Raw genomic sequence first — 24,714 nt, forward strand, 5'->3', positions numbered from 1 at the left:
CACTCAGATTTCCTATAATTCAACCAGTTTAAATGTGATGATTTAACCATTAATCTACTGATAGCAGTACTAATGTTTCACCACATTACAGTTACTTTTACTGTTAAAAAGGCCAAATTACTATAAATTCCTTAGATGCAATCCTGGAAGTAAGTTAATTTAAAATTTAACATTCATTCTACCTTAATTTTTCATTAATTTGTCATTGTGTAGACACAGATCACCCAAGAAATGGTTAATTTATACTTATGGTACAGCAAAGCCCCCTCCCCTTCTCTGTCAGATTACTCTCACGTAATCAGTGCAATCTCGTTGATTATGTCTGGAAAATGAGTTGTAGACGTGACGGTAAATTAATTTAATGAAAATAAAATTATACTTTAATGTCAGATTGTAATACTGTTAAAAATATAAATACATATAGTTGTTTCGAAAACTTGGGGGCAATTTTGGCCCCCGGAACATGGCTTTTGGGGGCATTCTTGGATAAATTGCGGGCCAAATGGCCCGTGGCCCTTGCTAATTTCTGACACTGATCGTATAGCCTTGTGCTTAGCTTAATCTGCGTTTACAATGTGAGTGTGAAAAGGCCCTAACATCACTGTATTCAGTAGTCATTTCACTCAAAACTACAAATTTCAGCCTCATGGTGGTGCTAGAGAAGTCCTTAGATCACCAAAGTCATTAGGATTCATCCTGTGGAAGTTATAAATATCTGTGCAACGTTTAATGGCAATCATTTCAGTAGTTGTTGAGATATTCCAGACTGACTACAGACGGGCGGACTGACATTCAGCAACGCTAGCGGCACAAAAATGACAAAAAATAAATAAACTGCAACGTAAAGAGTGTTTTTGCGAATTGTCTTTTCAAAATCCAATTTTCACCCAAATATTTGTTTTATTGATTTTTAAAAATCCAATTTTCTACATTTTTTAAATGAAAAACAGAGATATAAATTCCCATTTTCTTCACTGAGCCCTAAACTGTGTTGTGTGTGTTGTATGATCTGTATGCATGTGAGCAACTCACGCAGGCAGTAGCAATACAGGTGCCCCAGTCTGTGTACGTTTCCACTGTGATGTTGGTCAATGCAGTCCTGATCAAGGGGCACAAAAGCTGCCATAACCTGTCCACCTGAACACACACACACACACACACACACACACACACACACAATAATGAAAGTTTTTATTAATATTGACTTTTCTTATCAAAAAGTAGTGCAGTGTGTGTATTTGTCACCGTGTGTGTGTGTATGTGTGTGTGTGTGTGTGTTTCCAGCACCTTGCTGAAACTCCAGAGTTTGCTGCCTCTGATTAGTCCTGCAGTAATCTCACACACACAGCGCTGGGAGCTCTCATGGGGGTCGCTGGCAAGCTGCTCCAGGTGAGGCCATAGTAACGGCAGGAACACGTCACCATAGTTACAAAACAGCCCCTGTCAATCAAACGTGAGCATGAAGGTTTGTTCGATGTGGAGGAACCAAGATCCTTTTTTTTTTGCCAAAGAAAGACAGATTACAGTCATTCGCTTGACGCAAGTAAACTGTCAGCTGTCTCACAGAGAACAATGAATCACAGCAGTTGATGACACAAATTCCACCTCAATTCTGCCTTGGCTAGCGGTGGTATGCTGTGTCACTTCTTTGTAAAAGGTTTGCCCGATCGATTGAGGCTGAGAGTTTAAATTGCACCTTGAAGAGACAGAAGCGTCGCGGATTGAAGCTGTCTTTTCCTTTCCGATCCTCCAGAGAGAGAAACTCTATAAGCTGGTCAATAAACTCTGGGTCCGAGAAATATTCAAAGATGATCTTCTCACCCTGAGTGACACAGAAACAAACACCAAATGTAATAACAGCAATGCTGTTAAGCGTCAGTGGGAGGGTTTGTGTGCGGTTACAGTGTGAGCAGCACCTCACTCATCTCCTCGTACTGCAGGTCATCTTTTGGCTTTTCAGAAGCTGCGTGGATCATCATTTCTCTGAAAGGAGCGGGAGACAAAGAGGCCGCCGCCGTGATTTATAGATAACAACAAACAGAATATGGATAGACACATACTGTCTTCAACTAAGCAGCAAGGATAAATGAATGATTAAAAAGTCAGTTAGTCAGCAAGCCAGCCGGCGCTCCACCTATACATCAATTCCTCTATCTAGGCCAGGCAGTAAGTCGTTCAGTGAGCCTTATCTAGGCCAGGCCGTGACAGGAAGTCAGTTCAACACCCTGCTAGTCATTCAGCAGCCCAGATCAGTCATCCAGCAGCTAGTTAGTCAGATGTAAAGTTAGCCGCAAAGCCAAGCATCAAATCAAGCAGACAGCAGTTAAGTCAGTCAGCTCTTTAGCTCCATCCAACCAAACAGTTAATCAGCCTTCCAGTTTCTAAATCCTCCACCGTTCTCCTTACCTCGGCCATGAGTAGTAGCCCCAGTGTGTTTTCTCCACAAAATACTGAGAGTCCCACTGTTCCTCACACAGAGGAAGGTTGTTGCTGTCGTACTGGAGCCAGCGATTCCCTTCGCGATCCCCGACGCACACGCCCTCTGGGTCCTCTATGCCACCTGAACACACACAAACACATGAGAAGTCATGAACACACACGCATCAGCATTTGTAGGTGAGTGTGTGTTGTGTTGGAGAGTTGCCCTGTTTCTAGATGGGGAAAAAAAATAAGAAAGATTTTCTAATTTGAAGCACTTTATCTTTTAATAGAAAGCAAATGTACATTTATACACTAGCCATATTGCTCGCTCAGTGGGAAATGACCTCACAATTACTCTGCACATCATTATGTAGTATTTAATCTTAATTAGAAGCTGCAAATTGCAACTGATATTGCAGTTTCTTAGCACTCAAGATTGGTCTTGGTCTCAAGGCCACTTTTTTGAAGGCCTCTGTGTCATCTCAAAAATCTTAGTGTTTGTTTGCCCATAGAAAACAAAAGAAAATGCCCACTGATAAAATGAATCTCTGTGATGCCTTTTGATTACTTTATCGCAACATTTCTCATGGTTGTGGCACGGTGGTAGAGTGGTTAGCATTGTTGCCACACAGCAAGAGAGCTCCTGGTTTGAACCCGGGGTGGAGGGAGCCCTCTTTTGTGAGTTTGCATGTTCTCCCCGTGTCAGTGTGGGTTTTCTGTGGGTACTCCGGCTTCCTCCCACAGTCCAAAGACATGCAGGTTAATTGGTGACTCTAAATTGTCCGTAGGTGTGAATGTGAGTGTGAATGGTTGTCTGTCTCTATGTGTCAGCCTTGTCCAGGGTGTACCCCACCTCTCACCCAATGTCAGCTGGGATATGCTCCAGCCCCCCTGCGACCCCTTACAGAATAAGCCGTTACAGAATATGAATGAATGAATGAATTTCAAATGGTGCACTTCTATATATGCACATATATACAGTACATGGCTGAAGCTCCAGTGGCGCAATCGGTTAGCGCGCGGTACTTATATGACAGTATGCAGCAGAGCAATGCCGAGGTTGTGAGTTCGAGCCTCACCTGGAGCAGAGTTTTTAGATTAACCCCTCACCTGGTGACAACCGAGCAAATCCTCCGCCGCGTGAAAGGGGGACTTCCTGTACTGCGCAGTAACGACGTCATACAGTAATCCCCCTCCATAACAGCTGTGGTATATTCAGGTTCTACTCAAACTGTACATTCTCACGACAAAACACTGACATCTTGGGTGGCTGTGGCTCAGAGGTAGAGCAGGTCGTCCACCAACTGGAAGATCAGTGGTTCAATCCCCGGCTCCTTTAGTCCACATGTTGAAGTATCCTTGAGCAAGATGCTGAACCCCAAATTGCTCCTGATGGCTGTTCCATTGGTGTGTGAGCATCTTAAAACCTGAGTAGCAGGTAGCACCTTAAGTTGTATGGTAGCCTCAACCACCAGTGTGTGAATGGGTGAATATGACTCATAGTGTAAAATGCGCTTTGAGTGATCAGATGACTACAAAGGCGCTATACAAATGCAGGTCCATTTACCATTTACATGGCAATAAAGAGGAGTATTCATTTGTTTTCTGTGGGTGTTTTTTGTGAGAATTTGGATCTCCCAGACTAAGTTGAGGAGTGCTTGTGGTTTGCATGTTCCACATTTTGTCATGTCTTATTCAGTGTGGGACCTGCTCTGGAATGGTCTTGGCCTTGACTTGGTCTCACTTAAGCCTAGTTCAGTACAAAGATTCATTATGAGACAAGTTGAAACTTCCAAGTGCTTGGAGTATGCCCGTCTGCAACATCCTGAAAACCTGCAGTTTACACCATTGTGACTTGACGAGACGATGTATTTGCTTACTAGCAACAATTCCCTGTACTTCCTAGGAAAAATCGCAATATATGTCATCCTAATACTCAGCCTATCGCAACATATTTAAAATTGCAATAATATTGTACTGTGCCTTTCGTATCGTGGATCCTCTGACGATTCCCACCCCTCGTACTTCAGTTGTGATTTCCAGCTTTTCATAGTATCCATAATGAGTACACCACAATAATTTAGATAACAAGTGCCAATTAATGAGTCAATGAGTAGGCTCTGATGTGACATGCCCACATACAGCGAGTAGCAGCAGCGACCCACCATCCAACATAGACGCACTGTGAGGAGAGACTGACATACTTGTCATCAGCCGTAGGGACGTAATGAAATGTACAGAGACTTGGTGGGGACAGAGGACTGTTTTTGGAGAATGTCACAGAAAGCGAACATGCCGTCTGCTTTGTAACTGACTTGGCCTGTGGACCTCCCTACAAGCCGACTGGCTGTTGAAACAGGTGACTTGACTTAAGTTCTAAAACCAGCTACTGGCAACTTGACAAGCTGAGTCGCAGGTGACACCATCAGCTGGCTTGAGTTGACTTGAGATGGACCAGCTCACACCGCTGTAACTTTTCTTTTGTCTGAACTCAGCTTCAGTCTTGACTCAGTCTCGACCACTCAAAGTTTTGGTCTTATCTCGATACACTCTGGTCTTGGTCATGACTTGGTCTCAGTTTAGGTGGTCTTGTCAAAAACACTGTGATGCAGTATTAGTAGCTGGATTGAGAGATGACCTTGCAACTAAAATTGCTGCTTTTCTCTGCAAGAACTAAAAATAGAAGTTTTATACTGTTTGCGTGCTTATACTTACTGATATCTGATGGCTTCACAGCCACTTTCTTTCTTGGTCGTTTCAGCTGTTTTAGGATGCCGGCCACTGCTGAGATCGCCACCTGAGAGACAGAAAGTTTATACAGTAGTAAAGTAGAGTCTAGCACAAATACAGCAGCTGCTGGTACTAAAGTGCTGCCTGTACTGGTGTTTGTTCTTTTAGTGATAGTGGGAAGGAATACTGGAGCACAGGTCAAGCTCAGTTATTCTTGGCACTGCTGCTTAATTTTTAATACATTGCAGCTACTTTTAATTTTACTTAGTTTTTTAGCTACTCACACATTTTACTCGCACTTTTTACACAGGCCTCTTTGGGACTTGATAATTTGTGACAGTATACGAAACAAATAAAACTTCAATCTGAAACTCTAACTGTGTCCCAAAACAATATGATGCACTAATTTGGAAAATGTAGTTACCCAAAAAGCCAGTATGCATACCAAAAAACTCTTGATTGTTGAGTGTGCTGTTGATTGCACTATTGTCCCACAATGCAATGCACAAAGGAAATGTAGGCTCTACTCACAGTTGGAAAAACATTAAATAAAACACAGGCAGTGGTGACAGCTCAAGAAAGATCTTGGAAAATAAAAAAAGTGTTAAATATTTGGAAAGACATTTTCCTTTCTTTTTGTAAAGTATAATTGGAAGTGACAATCTAAAGTCACGGTGTTTCTGACATGCAAAGGCGCACCCGTCATTTCCAGTTATTTAAAACAATAAAGTTTGTTGACTTCTTGTATGCAAATTGAAAAAGAGAATATTACCAATGTAAGTACATTGTACCTACTGCAACTTTGTTTGCCTGGGAGCCACTTTTGCAAAGTCCAGGGGCCATTGACCTCTGCCGACGGATCCTCGGGGATCCTCCCCTCGCACCTTTTTTTTTTTTTGACAAACAAGCTCTAATTTGATGCTTTTATTTGGATTTTTTATTTTGATGATGATCATCCATCCATTTTTTATCCGCTTATGCGGGGCCGGGTCAAAGGGGCAGCAGACGTCCCTCTCCCCAGCAATGCGTTCCAGCTTCTCCTGGGGGACCCCAAGGCATTCCCAGGCCAGATGAGATATGTAATCCCTCCAGCGTGTTCTGGGTCTGCCCCGGGGCATCCTGATCAAATGCCTGAACCACCTCAACTGACTCCTTCCGACACAAAGGAGCAGCGGCTCTACTCCGAGCTCCCTTCGGATGTCCACCCTCCTTACCCTATCTCTAAGGCTGAGCCCAGACACCCCATGGAGGAAACTCAGTTTGACCACTTGTATCTGTGATCTCATTCTTTTGGTCACTACCACGACGAAGCGGCGCAGCGCCTGCATCACTGCAGACGCCACACCAAACTGCTAATCCATCTCACGCTCCATTTTACCCTCACTCATGAACAAGACCCCGAGATACTTGAACTCCCTCGCTGTGTTAATCAATTTATTTTCATTGTGAACTGGAAAATGGTTAATGGACCATGTGGAACCCTTATCCTGGGCCAGATTTGGCCCTGGGGCTGTTAAGTTTACAGTACTGTACTGTATACAGATAGTATGTAGTATTAAATGGGGCACAGCATCTGTGTTTAAGACATGTAACTCCATGTCTGAATCATCACATAATCTTAATGTTTGAAAAGAACTAAATCATTTCTGCTTTGGTGGTATTAAGGAACTGCATGTCACATTTGATTAAACATCACATCTCCATCCACACACTCAGACAGCAACACAGTACACACACCTTGCGTATGCTGATGGAGTCGTGTATGAGGCCCTGTGTGAAGAAGAGGACAGCGTCGGGGGGCAGTGGGTGATCGTCTCTTAGCAGGAGAGACAACAAATCTGTCGCCATGTGCTCAAACTTCCAGGGCCTGAAACACAAGCAGACGTGTAAACAAGTCCTGTTGGTGACAACAAGTAATTCTGTATTGCAGTGTGCTATCTTCTTACTAAACTTTGGAGTCTCTGCTCAATGCCTTTTTAAATACAGACATAGCAAGTGATTAAACACATATACAGGTGGAGAGGAAACCTACAGGTTACTGTCTTCGAGGCAATCCAAGAGATCATTAACCAGCTTCTCGTATTTCCTGTACAAAAGAGAAAAGAAGCGCAAGTCATGGGTATTTCTCCTGCTAAGACTAATTAGAACAGTAAAAGTAATAATACATGATAAGATGAGGCTCTTCCTAAACTTAGAAGGTATTAAAGTGAATGAAAGAATACCAACTTACCTTGCAGCAACCACGTTTTTGATTCGCTGACGCTGAAGCCCCTCTTTCAGCTCCTCTACGGACGGAGCCTCAAAACAAATCGTTGGGTTTTCAGATTGTGCGATTTGATTGGCTATCTCCACACATGTTTCAGACACCTAGAAGTAGAGAACAATTAGGAGTGATTAAAAAAAAAGATCAGCTGAGGGTAGTGTTACTGACTGTTAATGAATATGTTGCTCACAGTAAAATAGATCCCTATGGTGTCATGCTGGCGATGGATCCGGTCGGTGATGTCGTCAAGTAGTCCACCAATGGACGGCTTCTCCAGGGTCATGGAGGGCGTCAGGCCACAGCGGACGAGAGCAGGCCACACTTCCCCAACACAGTCCCAGTCCCTCGCACTGGCCTGGCAAGGACCACTGTGCAGAGCCAGCAGACAGTACAGAGCGCCCTGAAACATACACACACACACACACACACACACACACAGGGTAAAGACACGTGACAGATTATACTGTGTGTGCTGGTATAACAGCACAGCACAGGCAAACACTGAGAGTCAAATGCTGTGGCTGAGTTAGATGCTGGATCCTCAGTCTGCGTCAGAGAAATATGGCCTATTGTCTGATTCTGAAGGACACATCCTGCGTATTTCTATATGTACAGGTCAGGTGTTATTGAAGCATTTAGAAACCAGACATAATTGTTCTTGGTGTACATTTGTAGAGCCAAGTTCATACAATTATAAGGCATTACAGAAAAAAGGAAGTTACAGTTGACCCAACCCTGACATACAGAATAATTGACCCTTCACTAAGTCCCACTCCAGACGCAGACGCAGACTGGCCAGTCATAACGTAGCATCAAGGTCCGACAACAACACAGCTGTGCTCCATTGACTCTAATGCAATCATTTCAGATTTCCTTCATTTTCAGGCTGGTTTTGTGGATTTGGAGCTAAATGTTGTGCCTGGGGCACGTCGTGTATTAATGATACTCGTTACCTGGAGAGGTTGGAAAAAGATATACGTTTCTTCCCTGTTCCAAAACCAAAATCAAACCCTGAAAAGTGTAGGGTTAGCTAGCTAGCTACTGAAGATATAGCCTACTGAATGTATACACATGCTGCTTTTGCTTTTTAATGATTGGGAAGTGAAGGGAAGTAGGGAAACTTTGCTAATATTCAACCAGCTGTGTGTCATCACACTGCACAGATGAGTGTTGTTTGACTTCCCGTGGAGATCCCTGCCTATCCGGTGGTGGAGGTCCAGATGCTGACAGCAGCACTGGGGTGACCCCAAACATAGTTCATCTGCACACACTGCGATGCCACACAGCTGGTTCAATATNNNNTTTGACATCCTGGATATATCCTTCAAACACAGACTGTAGACCCCTCTGTCTGCTTCTCTCTGGAATCACTCTTTTATTGTTCCCAAAAATATGATAACATTTCTTCAGGGAGTGCAGTTAGTTGCAGTGTGGGCTCTGTGCTTACTCCAACAGCTTGTCGGACCATCACAAAGGGGCGGGGCTTAGCAAAAGGTCAATTTGGCTCCTTTGTTTCCATGCTCACTTTTTGTCTGGGACCTGTAAGCTTTCGCATTAGCATTTTTGCATCTATACGGCATGGAGTCAGCACAATATTATGTATAATAGCAATAAGAACCTAAAAGCCAATTTGCAAAAATAAGTCTCTAAAAGAGGATGCTGATGTTGTTCGCCTGATTTCCAATAGAAAAGTTTTCTCACCCTGACATAAAATGTGCGCTTTGCCAGTAAGGCTGTGTATCATTTCTTTATACCCTTAAGGTATCAACCCAAATAACCCTGTACCAAGTAGTTTCAAAACTTCTCCAGTAAGTCTTTTGTACCAAGATCTAGGAATGTTTTTTTTTAAACGATACCCCGCCCTATATGTCAGTGTTTCTCATATGAGGGTACGCATACACCCATTTAATAGAGATGCAGTTTATTGGAACTACAATGTCGTCTTAACGTTACCAAATGATGGCACAAAATTTGTTTGCCAGACATTCAGTGATGGATTTTAAGTATTCAAAATGTAGCATTTCAGTCTCAAGGTTGTTGCTCAGTAAATCTGCGCTGTATTGTACCTCTTCATATAGGCGGCTTTTTTGTTTTTTGTTTTTCAACCAAAAAATGTTTTCCACTTTTCTTGGCAGAGAAAAGATTTCAAAGGGGGGTACATTATTAAAGAATGTTTGAGAACCACTGCCCTATGCTATCACCCCCTGTCTCCAGTTTAGCCCTGGAGATAGTCAACATAAAGTGGTCAGCAGACTGCTGGCTAAGATCAGGAGTGTGAGGAGAGAAAAGGGCAACACTGCAGGATGAGGCAAGGACGAGCTGCCTTAAAAACAAGCAGTAAAACTTTAAAATCAATGTTGATACACAGGTATCCAGTGCAGGGAGTTCAGTGTAGCCATCAAATACAGTATTGGACTCCCTTCAAGTTTCAGCACCACGGACAGGGACTATTATGAGCAAGCTCAGAGCGACAACTGTGTTTGTCACCGTGTGTGTGTGTGTGTGTGTGTGTGTGTTACCTTAAACTGCTGCTGTGTTCCAGTGGTGTGTTGTGGTGAGAGCAGTTGTAAGATTTGGGGAATCAGGTCTCTGTAGGAGAAGCTAAAGGTTCCCAGTGCGGTTGTCAGCACATGCTGGGCTTTGCTACGTACCTGCAAAGACACACACATACACACACACACACACACACACACACACACACACACGAATATTCACAGATGTACATGCATACATGCTCAATTAATTACTATTTCACCAGAGATATTTATGTTAATACCATCAGGAAAATCGATACCAGCAGATGTTCTAATTGAATTTGTCCTGTTAATTTTACCTGGCTGTACGTGCTGGTAGAGAGCAGCAGCAGATCACAGAGCAGCTCCTGGTGAACAACTTTATATTCACTGCCCTCAACCACCAGCTTCCTCATCTATTCACACAGAAATACAACAAACATTATAAAAAACGCACCAACTTCTGACTGAGAAAATCATTTTATTCCATATTAGAGCTTTGATTCTCTGCCTGAACCCGACTGGGCCTGACCCGACCCTTTTACGGTTCACTGAAACTAAGCTTGGTGGCATGGTGGTGCAGTGGTTAGCACTGTTGCCTCACAGCAAGAGGGTTCCTGGTTCGGGGTGGGGGAGCCCTTCTGTGCAGGGTTTGCATGTTCTCCCAGTGTCAGCACGGGTTTTCTCTGCGTACTCCAGCTTCCTCCCACAGCCCAAAGACATGCAGGTTAATTGGTGACTGGTGAATGTGAGTGTGAATGGTTGTCTGTCTCTATGTGTCAGTCCTGTGACTTGTCTCGATCAATGTCAGCTGGGATAGGCTCCAGCCCCCCTGCGACCCCCAACAGGATAAGTAGTTACAGAAAATGAATCAGACTAAATTCCACATCTCTAGCATTAACTCCTTTGCCCCACGTACATTTTGTCGACAGCTCTAAGTCAACGTATTCTCATAGAAACATTCGTATGATATCCCACGCTCAACAGTTTGTGTGATATTCTACGAATTAGCACCCCACGAATGACGTAACATCCTCAATGTACCGTTAAAGTGCAGTTACCATGAAGTTACAGCGGTTAAGTTTCAGTAAAGAAACATGGCGAAGGTGTACCTAAAAATGAAGCAAAATTCACATGGCTCCGAACAAGCCTCTCCCACAAAAAATTTACAAATTTGGGTGCATTAATTTTCATAGGAAAACATACAGTTTGTTTGAACAGCCTGTCGAACTACACGATATCTAGATACAATAAAGCCCACACTCAGTAACAGAGGGAGTGAGGAGGCAGCGCATAGCAACAAATTTTTTCACTGCTGTAAGCGCGGCCAATAGCGCTCTGTTTTTCATCAGTGTCAAGTCCAGCTATGACAGATCCGCGTGAATGAGGCACAGTGATCTCAAATATATCAGTGAGGTTTGTGGCAACCACTTCCCAGAATCTGGCAAATGGGGAACGTTGCGGAAACATATGGAAATAAGTACCAACAGCCTTTATAGAACAGGGTAAATTGAAGTCAGCACATACTTTCATTAAACAAAGCTCCCTGTGCGTCATATACACTTCAAGTATAAATACATGTTTTAATATAGAAAAAAATGATAGTAGAAATTTATGTTTTTAATTGGGCTTGGGCCCAAACTTGCTGCTGTGGTTCAGGGACTTGAACACAGCATATCGGGTCAGGTCTGAATTTTTGGGCCCCATCAAAGCTCTATTCCATGTGCATGTGATTACAGCTACATCTGTGACCCTACGTGAAGTGCGCATGTTGTTAAACTAACCTCATGCTGGAGTAGAACCCGGTCGATGAGCAGTGCTCTAATGTGCTGCTTTTTCCCATGAAGCTGCAGGAGAAGAGGCGACACACTTAAATCACCCTGACTCACTGAAACTGACAACAATCAGCGGCCTTGTCGCACTTTTCCAACTCACCCTGTTTTCCATGGACTTCTTGACGAGAGTGAAGCTTTTCCACCGTGAGTCAAACTCCTTCTTGTGAGTGCCTCGGAAAAACATGAGGTCACTGATGATCTGTAGTCAGACAGACAGAAAAAGGGTGCTGTGAGACCTTTGCGGGCCCACCCCAGGACTGAACAATAACATTTCACTCACGAATAACAGAAAAATCACCTTAATGATGACGAAGAGTGACTTGGTGTCATCCTCCGAGTGCTCCAGTATGTGATCTGGATAAAAGTGGATATAGATTAATTGTACACCCTGAACAAAGTGAGGAGTTTAGAGCTGGAGTGTAGTGGCGTTAAAGTCTTCACTCACGTAGCAGCAGTCTCATGGTTTGGCAGATGGACTCTCTGTAGTTCTCCCGTGAATCATCTGGAGGGGAGGAGACACACAGGCGTCCCGTGTGGGCACAGAATGCAGGATGAGCGGCCTTATCACCAGCCGCAACTGTTCAGAGAGTGACTACTTGTGCATATATGTTGTGTGCCTTGTGTTTTCTTACCGTAGACGACACCTATATGCAGCTCGATCTCCCCTAGATTTACCATGGAGGGCACGCTGAGGAGAAACACAATGTAAGGGGCGGGAAACGTGACAAGCCTGCAGGAAAATGTGTTTTTATATGTGTGTGTAGCTGCAGGACTCACAGGTCAGATACGTGTGGTCCATCCAGAGGGGGCAGCATGCTTCCAGCTCCAAGGAGGCAGTGCTGCACAATAGCAAGACTCTGCAACAGCTCCTCCCTGTGAATCAGGCAACGTGTTACAGTCCTTTCGTAGCTGTGTGTTTGTTGTGATCTCACTTGGCAAGTCAATAATAGTGTTTCGACACAGCAGCTAAATTCAACTTTTCATCACTCGGTGCTCTTGATTAGGCTTCATCAAGAGCTGAAGAGAGATATTAAAAACAGATGTTAATCTCCAGGTTTCATTTTTTGGATGCAGACGAATCTCATTTATCAGTGATGAAAGTTTCTTTGTTTTGTTTGTGCCTGATTACTTCTAAAATTGGAAAACTGAGGAAAACGACAGCACACCTGCTCATTGGCTGGTCTCCAGAGACGTGGGCCTTGATTCGCTGCAGCTCAGGGTGCAGGAGGCGGGACAACAGCTGGAAAACGAAGCTCTCCTCCTCCTGATCAGGCACGTGCCAACACACACCCAAGTCTGCCACATCTCCAGCTTTGCCCCAGTCCTTTAGAGACAGAGAGAGAAGTTGTAGAGAAAGGGGAAATTTCCACTGGAACAACTGGCAAGCAAACCAGCACAACCAGTCCGCCTCAAAACCACAGATCTGTGTCATCAGCTGGTATTTGAAACACATGTAAAGGACAAGGACACTAAGCAATGGACAGAATAAAACAAATTCCGCAACAAAGTGATCTGCTATCAAATGACAGACGAGCAGATCCAAAATGAAAGATCAACAACAAAACAAAACCACATCAGTGACCGTGAACTGCAGATGAAAAGAGGTCAGTGTTTAAAAGCAGCAGAGAACCGTAGCTGTAATTACCGCTACCTTGACATTATAACAGAAACACACTTCCCTCACGCTCATGTACAAAAACATGACAAAATATTATTGAAAAGGCTTTTCTCAGAAACACTGCAGTGCAAGGAGCTCATGTTTGTCTCCTTCTGCCACAAAAACGCAAAACAGACGTGAGGGAAATCATCTTTGAACTTGCATTTAGCAGCCTTAAAGTGAGATCATCGAGTTTTACAAAGACGATTTAGCACCTTTGTTCTATTCAAAATAAAAACCTTTCCATTTAATACACTCGGGTTTTGCTGCTAAAGCATCATTTAGTCTGGTATGACTGGTTACTTATGGTGGTTGGTGCCATGCCATTGTTCCAAGGGCCCAAAATTCTGAAGCCTCATTCGTCTGAAAATGTCCAATTGGACTGAAAGCCCATTTCTCTGACTACACCTTACTCCAAAAACAAAGGGTCATAGCTCTGACGTCCTGTTCCCCCATTAAACCCCCCCCCCTACTTGTAGTTAGTTTCAGTTTCCCAGCGACATTTGAGCCATTGATCCTTGGTGTTTTTACCGACCCTTCACAGCATTTCCCTGGTGGTGCTTCCCTGTGGCGTTTGAGCCACTGATTTTAGGTGTTTTTTTAACTGACCCTTGTTTTACACCGGACCTACACTGTATCCATCCATCCATCCATTTTCATCCACTTATCCGAGGCTGGGTCGCAGGCTCAGCAGGCCAAGCAAGTTGTAGAATCACAATATTACACTTTAGGGTACGCTTTAACGTCATTTCAGTCAGGAACACTTTAGTCAAAGAAAACTTTATTTCCATTTGCAGTATTATATTTGGCGGTATGGCTCTGTTCTGGGGCCTCTCTACCTTTCCTCAGGCCTACGCAGAAAGCCTCTTCCATGCGCCTACATGGAAAGCATGCGGCAGAGAGATCACACCTCCCTGCCCTGTCACGTGCAAATGAGGAAAGCCGGAGGCAGAGAGCAGCAGCAAAGACAAATAGAAATGACATTGATAAGTCAGACACAGCATGAAAAGGAGGAGCTGGGGTGGAGGCTGGTTGGAGAGTGGCTTGCAGAGGAAGCAGCAACAGGAGGCAGGCCAGAGCAGTTTAAATAGGGCGCCCTAAATGAGATTCGCCAGTTCGTTGCATAGAAAGGAATCATGTGATCTATCAGCTAACGCTATGCTCAATTTGTGGCACAACAGAGATGTGGTCTGGACTGAGGCGCTTGTACTGGTTAAAGCACACCCTCTATTGTAATACTGCCTAATTGAATAAGTATTAAACTTTCAACCGTTGTTTAAAGTGGGGGTTCTTCGTTGCTTGCTTGTTTACCTTCTGTTTGTGATAACACACTAGTTCTGCTTGTGTGCTTCCAACTTGGCGTATGTCTACAAACTGTATGATAGTTCTGCCATTGTGAGGTAAACAAAACTAATGCAATACATGAACTTGCTTGATATACCTATATCGCCCTGGGCTGTTTAAATTCCGTCCATGGGCCACAATTGGCACCCGCGCCGGACTTTGGACAAGCCTGCTTTGGGGTTTGTCGAGAACTTGCTTTGTGATACAGCCCTCTGGAAACTAACTAAAAAACTGACCTGAAGCTAATGAAAAATAGAAAGGAAAGAAAAATACAGAACTATAATAACTCTGCAGCAGTGTAGCCATTTAATTTGGATTTGATAAATGCCTTCTGATTCTCTTCCTGGAAATGGAAATTGCATTGCAATTACAGAACCTGTAACATCCCATTTAATTAAACTGCGAGAAAAAGCAGTTTTAAAGGTTGTAGGCTATTTGTGGCATTTTGTGTTTCCAGGAAAACCTCATTGTTTCCTGTCCTAGACTAGATACTGTAATAGCTGTGATAAGCGCCAATTTGCACTGAAGGAGGTTAGCAAATAAGCCCCAGTTGAAACTATGCAGTTAGTTGAGGGACTTTAGTAAGATTAAAATAATGGTGGTCATTGTTTCGCCTCTTAAAGTAATCTTCCTCTATGTGGCGTTTGTGGGTGTGTGTGTTTTTACCCGTATAGGAAGGTCAGTGTCAAACCCTCCAGAGGTGCTTCTGTACTCGGTGGGATAGATGAGGGACAGCGACCGGAGTGTGTGCTCTAGCAGGCTGCAGGCGAGTGTGTATGCACGTTTACAGCGCAGACGCACACACACGCATAGGATCCGCTCCAGGTCCCCCTGGTATTTTAACAGCTGTTCACCATCCACACGGGTTACCTAAAAACAACACACACACACACACACACACACACACAGAAGTACATGCACGCACACACACACACAAACACGGGCAATTCAGTGGAGAGTTGTGTCTTAAATATTGAGGTTCTCCTGTAAATCACAGCATCTGGCTTGCTCCCACTCGCATTAAGCTCCCAGGAGTAATAAAACAAAACAGAAAGGGTATCAATATGTTCTGGTTAACGACAAAAGCTCCTTGATATTTATGACCGTGCGGGGCGCACGCTGCACGAAATGTCATTATTCATCATTTTTTTTCTCATGCAATGTCACAATTATATTCTTATTTTCCAAAACAAGGGAAAACATCTCTCTGTTCCACTCATTTTAAGTGTTTGATCTGATTCTGAAGTATTTTTAGGAACACTTGATGAGACCTTGAATCAAAGGAGAATAGACAAATCACTTCAGTAAGTGGCGAGGAAATGACACCTGACTCTCAAATATTCTAAAACAAATTGATCTGTAATGGAATCAAGTAGATATGCCGACCCCACCGGCATGCTTTTCAATCATTTTGAGATTAAATATCACTTTAGGACGCACACTGTATAAAATAAATGAGGATTCAGATTTTTTTTTTTTTGAGCGTTGAAGCCCTTGGGACGTGATAGATCCTCGTCTCACCTCGGAGAGCAGCTGGAGATTCCACAACAGCTCCTTATCCAGTTCGTCTTCACTCTGCAGCTCCTCATCTACACACACACAGACATACATAAAAAAGATGAATAATGCAGTGTATTGCTCCCCTGACAGACTGAGCTCCTTTTACTGAATTTGGGGTCATTTCAGGTTTTAGACATGCTTGCTGCACGGCTTTGTGGGCGGCTGTCGGTCAGTAACCACTTTGGTTCAGACTGAAATATCTCAACAACTACTGGATGGATTTCAGTGATTTTTTTACAGACATTCTTGTTCCTGAATTGTAATAAATTTGGGGGTTCCTTGGCTTCTCATTTAGAGCCACCATCATGCCAAAAATATAAGTTGTTCATGATTAAAACCTGCAAAATGACACCCCCAATAGCCTCAGCTGTACTTTGTCTTTAGCACTTGTTAGCAAATGTTAGCATGCTAACCTGCTAAACAAAGATGGTGCGCATGAAAACGCTATACCTGCTAAACATAATGACATCAACATGTTAGCATTTCAAGTGTGAGTTAGCATGCAGAAGTTAGCATTTAGCTCCAAACAAAGCCGAAGTACTATCTAACACAGTTGTTAGCATGACTCAGCACCATTTTAGCGACTCTGGCATGACTGTGCTCACAGTGTTGTCTTGCTATCTTAGATTTTTCAATCAATTTGACTGTTTTCATTGAAATAACATTTAAAAAACAGACTATATGTAGCTGCATGAATGATTTTTCGTGCTGGCTGAGTCACCACATTAGCGTGGCTCAGGAATGAGTCCTAAAACCCATACATGAGTCAACATTTTAGCACTCCTGGTTCCCTCATCTTGAAGTCAATGTATTTTTAAACGGGTCCTGAGATGCCTTTAATACGGTCTGCAGTTAAAATAAGCTGAAGAGATTTTCACGTTTTGTTCTACAACATAAAATATGTCAGTAAATACCCCCCTTGGGTATTCTGAAGCCTTTACGTGTCCTAAAAAAGATGGGTGCTAAGAAGTTGCTAAATGAAACGCCATCACACTGAACATGGCTTCGAAGTCGTGCAACCACAACGTAGTTCTTTTAGAGCCTAACATTAGCTTTTTAACTCCTGGCCATTGCTGTTAGTTTAAAACTTCAATTAATAGCCCGGGCTTTTATTTGCTTAAATCACTGAAATCAACAGGCCTATATATGGGACAGGCCTTTAATTCCTCTCACACAAAACTGTTGCTCAGCAACAGATCGGGAGATACAATCACACTGTTTATTTACACCAGTATGAATATTACTTGCACAAGGCGTCGGATAATATATAAATTATTAATCATTCATTTGATTTAACTCTGACAGACCAAGCATCAGAGAGAGAGTTATGGCACTCAAGGATTATGACACTGGGCATACTAACACAACGCCACTTTATCCTGGTAAAACAATACTCACAACTTAGATTGATTTTTATGAAATACCCTTTTGATCTGAGGACCCTTACAGACTAAAGGTATATGAAATACTTCCAGAATAATTGACCCTTTGCTAAATCCCGCCCCCGGAGGCAGGCTGGCCAATTAAAGCGCAGCATTGATTGCTCCTTGCACAGACTGCGTTATTAACCACATATTACAGACTATTTTCACTTGGCAAAAAAATGTATAATTACTACAAAAAGATAGTTGTCACATTTGATTTTCATTTTCATCAGATTTTTAATCCTCGAATGATTTCACACTGTGTCTAATAGGATGTCTTTTTCCTTGTGAGATCTGACAAGGTGTTAAAAACCTGATAAAGACAAAGCTGCAAACTGCAGGTTGCACCTAGCTGTGAATTAAAGTGTCAATGAACTCACTAGATTTAAAAGGTGTCGTACAGTCGTAATGCAAACACACTACAGTTGAATCTACTCTACACACACACTAGACTGTTCTACACACAGACACACACACTGTGTGGTACTGACTGTCAGTAATGTGGAAAATGACGCTGCAGCAGTGAGGGACGAACAGACGGAGAGACTCAGCGGGATGACACTGCAAACAGACACACGCATGCACACACATTTAGATGCTCGAGCAGAAAAGATGAAGACAATAATAATTGGTGAATGAGGATGTAACAACAGTATGACATGTAAATGGAGGTGTTGAATGAAAAAAGAAAGATTTTGGATCAAACATGACCTTATAAGATTATATTGTCATGCCACTATATGAAAAATACATCAACATATGAAACATGACTCAAATCTCTCCTCCGTCTATTACTGAGTGAAATTCACAAACCCACAGTGAATGCATTACTGTTAAATACGCGAGGCAGAGAGACAAAGATAAAAATCTGATTAACATACCTTTGCTGCAGCTCTGCACATGTCAGCCACCATCCTGCCTGACACACACGTCTCAAAGACGTTGGAGGTGGCAAAGTTATACACCTTCTGCAATGCCGTCTGACACAAAGGCAAAATTTTGGATAATCAGGTGACGCATTTGCATTACTAAAAGTTTTCAAATCTGAATCTTCCAGCTATAGAACATAAGAGTTTGACTTGCAGATAAAAATACTAGCTTAGATTTATTTGTTTTCTAGTTTTAGTCAGTGTGTAAAAGTATTTGTCAATCCAGTTGGGAGTGATGATAGGTTCCAATCTTGTGTTCAGATTCTTGATGGTGGGTTATCTGTTGAGACTGAATCAACTTAATGTAAATCGTGTTGGCTAAATGCGTCAGCCAAATAAATGTAGTGTAATGTAATGCTTATCATTCTGCGTGAATTTGTATTAAGGATGGATGTGTACCTTTAAAGCACCTGAAAACTTGGATTCAAAACTAAAGTATTTCTCTATAACATTAAAGGTATAGTTCAGATTTTTTTAAGTGGGGTTATATGAGGTACTTGTCCGTAGACATTCCCCTAATCCCAAATGGATCCTTTACAGATTCGTTGACTCAAGCCCTATGCCCTTACAGACCTAGGATCAATGCCATTTCTTCCCCTTAGCCCTTGTCTTGGCCCTTCCCATTGGTTTTGCGTGTTCAAGTGAGGGGAAGTGGTGTCCCAATTCTCCATCAGGTTAGCTCCTTTTTTTTTTTTTTAAGATTATTTTGTGGGCTTTTTTGCCTTTAATGGATAGGACTTTGTGTGAAATGGGGAGACAGAGAGACAGAGAGAGAGCGGGGACTGACATGCAGCAAAGGGTCGCAGGCCGGACTCGAACCCGCGACCGCTGCAGCGAGGCAATGCCTCTGTACATGGGGCGCCGGCACTATCCGCTACGCTACCTATGCACCAATTGGGGCACCACTTCCCCTCATGTGAACGCGCAAAACCAAGGGGAAGGGCCAAGACAAGGGCTAAGGGGAAGAAATGGAATTGGTCCTAGGTCTGTAAGGGCTTAGGGCTTGAGTCAACTAGTCTGTAAGGGACCCATTTGGGATTGGGGGAATGTTACAAACAGTATGTCTGTCGGCACGCCCCCAGTTTGGAGAAGCATAGGAGTGCTGAAATGGAGGCAAAGCAATGTACTGCTGTGGATTGGGGCAGCAGCAAAACATATATTAGCCACCTCAACAAATGTCCCACTTAAAAAAATGTATAACAGTTTAAGCTATACTGATAATATTTTCACCATTTTATCTCTCCGTCAGACAGCCTGTTCTTGCCACCAGACTCCATTGACAAAAACAGTCATTTTAGCTTGCTGATCACACGAACTGCTTGTCTACCGCTGCCTCGATCATTTCGTTAATTTGTGTTATTTTAGTGACTTTGGTGAAACCGAACTATCCTTTTAAAATGCCTAAGTCGCACAATAACACAAACAAAATAATTGACGGAAGCAGCGGTGGACCAGCAGCTCCTGTGTTCAGTGATGTTAAACTACTGTTTCTCAGTGGAGTCTGGCTTTGAAGAAAGCAACAAAACAGCTTAATTTTCCTGTCGCAAATCGCTGTCTGACATCAAGGTAAAGCACTGAAATTCTAGCCTGGTTCCAGACCATAGACCCCACCCACTCAACTGAGTAGACTTGCATTACTGGTCTGGCATACTTCAATGAATTTGCGATTTATCTCGTCCAAACGCTGGACGGACCAATGAACGCCGGGGGTCTAGCGATTAGCCAATCAGCGCCACGCTGATGTCAAGCTGTACGCCGGTGGGTAACTGGTGAGGATAGCAACAATGGCGACCGCTACAGATCCTACAGACCACATTAACGATGCTATCGAGGTATTTCGCCACTACTCGCGTTAATGGAGGACCAAATTAAGGAAGCTGCTAAACTGGATTTAACGGCGATGCAGCTGGGCGTGCACGACGACGGAGACATTTTAAACGGGCAATGCTCGCTTGTTTTCAGCACCCACGAGGCATGGATACTAATGACGTCAGATTCTGGGTGAGTCGTTGATCTCTACTGATTGGTTAGGGAAAAATCAAATTCCCTCCCCCTTGTAAATCGCCTTCAATGGAGGCAATGTCAGACTGAAAGTTCTGGGAGCTTCAGTCTGACACTCAGGCTACTGAAATTCTAAATACAGCATACACGTTAACTGATATTGTTTTTCTTAGGTTGCTTTAGGTGTCAAAATATGTTTCGTTGTCAACCCCTTCACAGCAGTATGTAACTTAGCTGTCAGTACTCCTGCCTGCTTCTCCAAACTGGGGGCGTGCTAATCGCCATCTACTGTAGGTAACACACCGATTATGGAGAAGTACCTCATACAGCCCTACTGCAAAAGATCTGAACTATCCCTTTAAATATTCATGACTAAAAAGGCAACTGTCAAAGTTGATTTAATGAAACTGAAAGAGAGGAGACGAGAGAGAGTGTGTGCTCTACCTTGTATATTTCTGTGGAGCATTGTGTTAAAATAGTGCTAACAGTGGAGGACAGGCCCAGCTCCACCAGGCTCTCCAGATGAGTCTGGGTATCCGTCTCCATCTCGTCTCTCGTCTGTTCCAGGGTGCTGCTGTCTATCAGTGCAAAACACCTGCAGATACACACACATACACAAGCACACTCTTATACATTTGTCAGCGACGAAAATGTCAACAGCGCTGCGGTGTAAAAAACATCAAAAAAACAAAAAGGCTGTTATACGTGGCCAGCAGAGCAAACAATGCAGACTGGTGCATTTCAAACAGGAAGAAATACATTTATACTCAAAACATAGAGGCTTTACAAAGTGACAGTTTGACTTGTTAATTTGTCTCGTACCTATCCAGAAACTGCAGAACGAAGTCTTCAAATTCTGCTGAAGCAAAGCACAGATCTTTCTCAATCTGAGAGGGAGAAATAGTGACGATTGGTTAGTGGATATATTTAGTATGACTCTGTATGTGAGCTGGTTTATTTCAAATGAGAAAAAGTTTAATTCAACATTTGGCGAAATACACTTATCCACTCTCGTGCTGAGAGTTAGACGAGAAGATCGATACCACTCTCATGTTTGGACGCTCAATATGAAGCAGAAGACAGTTAGCTTAGCTTAGCATAAAGACTGAGAGCAGGGGGAAACAGCTAGCCTGGTACTCGCAACCTCACAACAGTGACAAGACTCCATGAAGTGACTGCCCCCGTCCTGCAGTTTGTAGTTGCATAAAACTGCAACTTGTCGTTTTTACACGTCGGTTTTTGGAGCGAGGAGAGCCAGGCCAACCGTCTCCCCGTTTCCAGTCTTTGTGCTAAGCTAAGCTAAACAGCAGTGGTGACCACCTGAAAACCACAATGGTTGTGTTTCTATTACCTTAGAATGAGCCATTTATATCTACATAGGTAGCAGGCCCTTGTTTATGCAGATTGCCATGTTACATCGCCATGTTTCTACAGTAGCCCAGGACGGACAAACCAAACACTGGCTCTAGATAGGGCCATTTGCTTTTTCGTGTCAGCCTAGTTAGAGGCCCAAACTGGGTCAGAAAGACACTGATTTGTGGCAGGAAACCGCTTTATTCAGTGTTTTTACCAGTTTAAATCACCTGGTCCATTTGTTTTGGACAGGAAGTGACCTCTGTGGATAATTCAGCTGCCGCTAAAAACCTCCTGAACAAGGAACACTGAAAGAGTTCTGACCAGGAAAAGTTTCAGCTGGTTGCAATCTGCAGTCCTCACCAATATGCCACTAAATCCCCCTAAATCCTACACACTGAACCTTTTAAATTTTAAATGTAGTACTTTTGCATATAGTTTTTAAAGAGTTGCATTAGTACTTTTACTTCAGTAATTGAGCGTCCTCCACCACTGCTAACTGGTTGCATATTTAAGGGTATATATGTGAGTGGTATCAATCTTTTGAGCTAACTCTCCAAAACTGTCAAACTAAATTTAAGAAAAAAAAAAAGAGATCCTTTCAAGACTCAAGACTCAACATGTTGTTTATTTAATCTGTCATGACTGCACGGTTAATGTGTGTCGTGTGCATACCTCTGTGAGATCGCTGTGTTGAGAAGTAGCAGACGAACAATCCACTAAAGGCACCAGAGTGGTGAAGGTAGCGATGAACTGGAACGTTATCTGGACAGAGCGGCACAACGGGAAACAGATCAATTTACATCATCTGACTTGATCAAGGCCCAAGTTAAATAACCTACCAGATGTCGGTGGAATAACTTTTTCAAATGTATCAATTCATTCTGGTGTGATGACGGATTAATGCAGTCTGGAGACAATGAGCACACCAAGAAAAAGAAAACCAATCCATTTCACAATCCAAGCAGAAACTTGGGGACTGAGCCTCGGTAATTGCGAGTTCTTCAAACTGAGATATTCATTCCACTTTCAGGAATTATTAATAGGATAGACCGGAGTACACGAGAAGGGAATTTAATCAGCAGGAGCTCTATTGTCTACTTGTCTTATAATCCTTCTTCATTACTAATCAACACATCCATTACGTACCATGCACTTGCTGAAGTCGTTGGGGTCCACCCCCGGCAGAGAGCCCATGAGCAGTGGGATCACGTGCGCACGGCCTTCTGGGTAATGGTTGTTTGGGGACACCAGGCTGCGAGCCATTCCGATCATGCAGCTGAGAGTGGCAGTGAGGGTGTGCGGCTCTGTTAGGGTCTCCATCGCTGCATAGGTCCTGTGATACACAGGATACAAGGAGGTAAATGACAAAATGAGATGATGGGAGAGTTTAAGGGGAGGCGCAGAGGGACAGGTGCATGTCAGTGTCACACTGACACTTCTTGATATCATTATCCCATGTCTGCTGCAAATATAAATCTGCTTGGAAATCATAGAAAAAAGAAGCTTCTCGTAGCTCCAGGACATCCCTGAGTATCATCACGTTTTTAGTTGTCCTCAGTATCACAGTAATCCAGTGAAAGTTGTTTGTGTATCCATTGATAAATTGCTAACAGGAACTGCTAGTAGCAAATTCAGCATTCTTTTAATGGCGGGAATTCGCCCAAATCTAAACAAATATAAGCTAAAGAAATGGGAGTTTGTTTGTAGCCCACAGCTGTCTAACTGACTCCATGGTGATAATTATACTTCCTGTTTACTTCCTCCAAAAGCCCTAAAATTATGGGAACTGTAGCTCCAAAACTTAGAGCGTGATTATCCCCCAAACCAAAGTGTGTCATAAACTCTTTTTTTGTTATGTTGCAATATGAAAATTTATCCAACAACATGCTTCAGATATCTCACACAAACACTCACTTCTCAAGTACAGGTGGTATGACGAGTTCAGGTGTGAGGAGAGCCAGGTTCTGAAGGGCGTAAGCTGCGTCCGTACTGCCGGTTTTACTGCACATCACCACATGGGGACAGATGAACAACATAAAGTACAGCGTCAACAACAACAGCACACGCACACATGCACAGGTAGATAATCACTGCTGACCTGTCTTTGTCCCAGATTAGGCTTGTTGTTGCTAAGCGAGTGCCGTGTGAGACACAGCAGACTGGTTAGATAACTGACTGGCAGTGATTCAAATGGCAACAACCCAGTTAACACTACAGAGTGACTTGAGGCGTTGGGTGAAGGTTGGTTAGATGTCGAGGTTATAACTGTTGTTTTAACTACATTTCAAAGTCTGTATTTAAATATGAAGTACCTCCTCACTACACACTTAAATAGAATCATTGGCTGTGTTTACATGCACACTAATATTCCACCATTATTCTGAATTTGACGATATTGTGAATTTGATGCAAGTCAGCCTGGAGCCTGTCCTAGCTGACATTGGGGGAGAGGCGGGGTACACCCTGGGCAGGTCACCTATCACAGGGCTGACACATAGAGACAGACAAGGGTGTGGGGTGCTTTCAGATCTAGAGTTGTCTTGCTTTGGTACGAATCAGAGACTAATTGTTGCATATTTGCCTAGAGTTGGTTCGTGTTCTCACGGCAGCATTTACAAGCGGACCAGATAAAATGCCTTGTGTGAGAAAGCTGCTCTTAATTGGTCAGAATTTCCATGTGG

The 24,714-nt window shown here is 43.2% G+C and overlaps 1 protein-coding gene and 1 non-coding gene across 2 annotated transcripts in view; one reads left to right on the top strand and one right to left on the bottom strand.

Moving 5' to 3' along the window:
• Positions 1 to 24,714, bottom strand: part of psme4b (proteasome activator subunit 4b) — a 58,837-nt gene that overhangs the window by 13,193 nt on the left and 20,930 nt on the right. Inside the window, exons 11-38 of the mRNA XM_050059992.1 lie at positions 23,948 to 24,034; positions 23,180 to 23,366; positions 22,706 to 22,795; positions 21,500 to 21,564; positions 21,122 to 21,272; positions 18,629 to 18,727; positions 18,239 to 18,308; positions 16,285 to 16,352; positions 15,430 to 15,633; positions 12,929 to 13,086; positions 12,540 to 12,635; positions 12,395 to 12,450; positions 12,208 to 12,264; positions 12,061 to 12,116; positions 11,863 to 11,961; positions 11,712 to 11,774; positions 10,248 to 10,343; positions 9,934 to 10,065; positions 7,605 to 7,814; positions 7,382 to 7,518; positions 7,184 to 7,237; positions 6,889 to 7,018; positions 5,137 to 5,218; positions 2,407 to 2,560; positions 1,917 to 1,983; positions 1,697 to 1,822; positions 1,288 to 1,440; positions 1,033 to 1,137 (exon numbers count right to left, since the gene is read on the bottom strand). Of these exons, the coding sequence (XP_049915949.1) occupies positions 1,033 to 1,137; positions 1,288 to 1,440; positions 1,697 to 1,822; positions 1,917 to 1,983; positions 2,407 to 2,560; positions 5,137 to 5,218; positions 6,889 to 7,018; positions 7,184 to 7,237; positions 7,382 to 7,518; positions 7,605 to 7,814; positions 9,934 to 10,065; positions 10,248 to 10,343; positions 11,712 to 11,774; positions 11,863 to 11,961; positions 12,061 to 12,116; positions 12,208 to 12,264; positions 12,395 to 12,450; positions 12,540 to 12,635; positions 12,929 to 13,086; positions 15,430 to 15,633; positions 16,285 to 16,352; positions 18,239 to 18,308; positions 18,629 to 18,727; positions 21,122 to 21,272; positions 21,500 to 21,564; positions 22,706 to 22,795; positions 23,180 to 23,366; positions 23,948 to 24,034 (3,052 nt within the window). The remainder of the gene's footprint in view (positions 1 to 1,032; positions 1,138 to 1,287; positions 1,441 to 1,696; positions 1,823 to 1,916; positions 1,984 to 2,406; positions 2,561 to 5,136; positions 5,219 to 6,888; positions 7,019 to 7,183; positions 7,238 to 7,381; positions 7,519 to 7,604; positions 7,815 to 9,933; positions 10,066 to 10,247; positions 10,344 to 11,711; positions 11,775 to 11,862; positions 11,962 to 12,060; positions 12,117 to 12,207; positions 12,265 to 12,394; positions 12,451 to 12,539; positions 12,636 to 12,928; positions 13,087 to 15,429; positions 15,634 to 16,284; positions 16,353 to 18,238; positions 18,309 to 18,628; positions 18,728 to 21,121; positions 21,273 to 21,499; positions 21,565 to 22,705; positions 22,796 to 23,179; positions 23,367 to 23,947; positions 24,035 to 24,714) is intronic.
• On the top strand, positions 3,415 to 3,508 carry trnai-uau (transfer RNA isoleucine (anticodon UAU)). Its single transcript has 2 exons — positions 3,415 to 3,452; positions 3,473 to 3,508. It is a non-coding gene; the product is annotated as a tRNA-Ile (tRNA).

This window comes from Epinephelus moara, chromosome 13 (genome assembly GCF_006386435.1).
Source record: "Epinephelus moara isolate mb chromosome 13, YSFRI_EMoa_1.0, whole genome shotgun sequence".
NCBI classification, from domain to species: Eukaryota; Metazoa; Chordata; class Actinopteri; order Perciformes; family Serranidae; genus Epinephelus; species Epinephelus moara.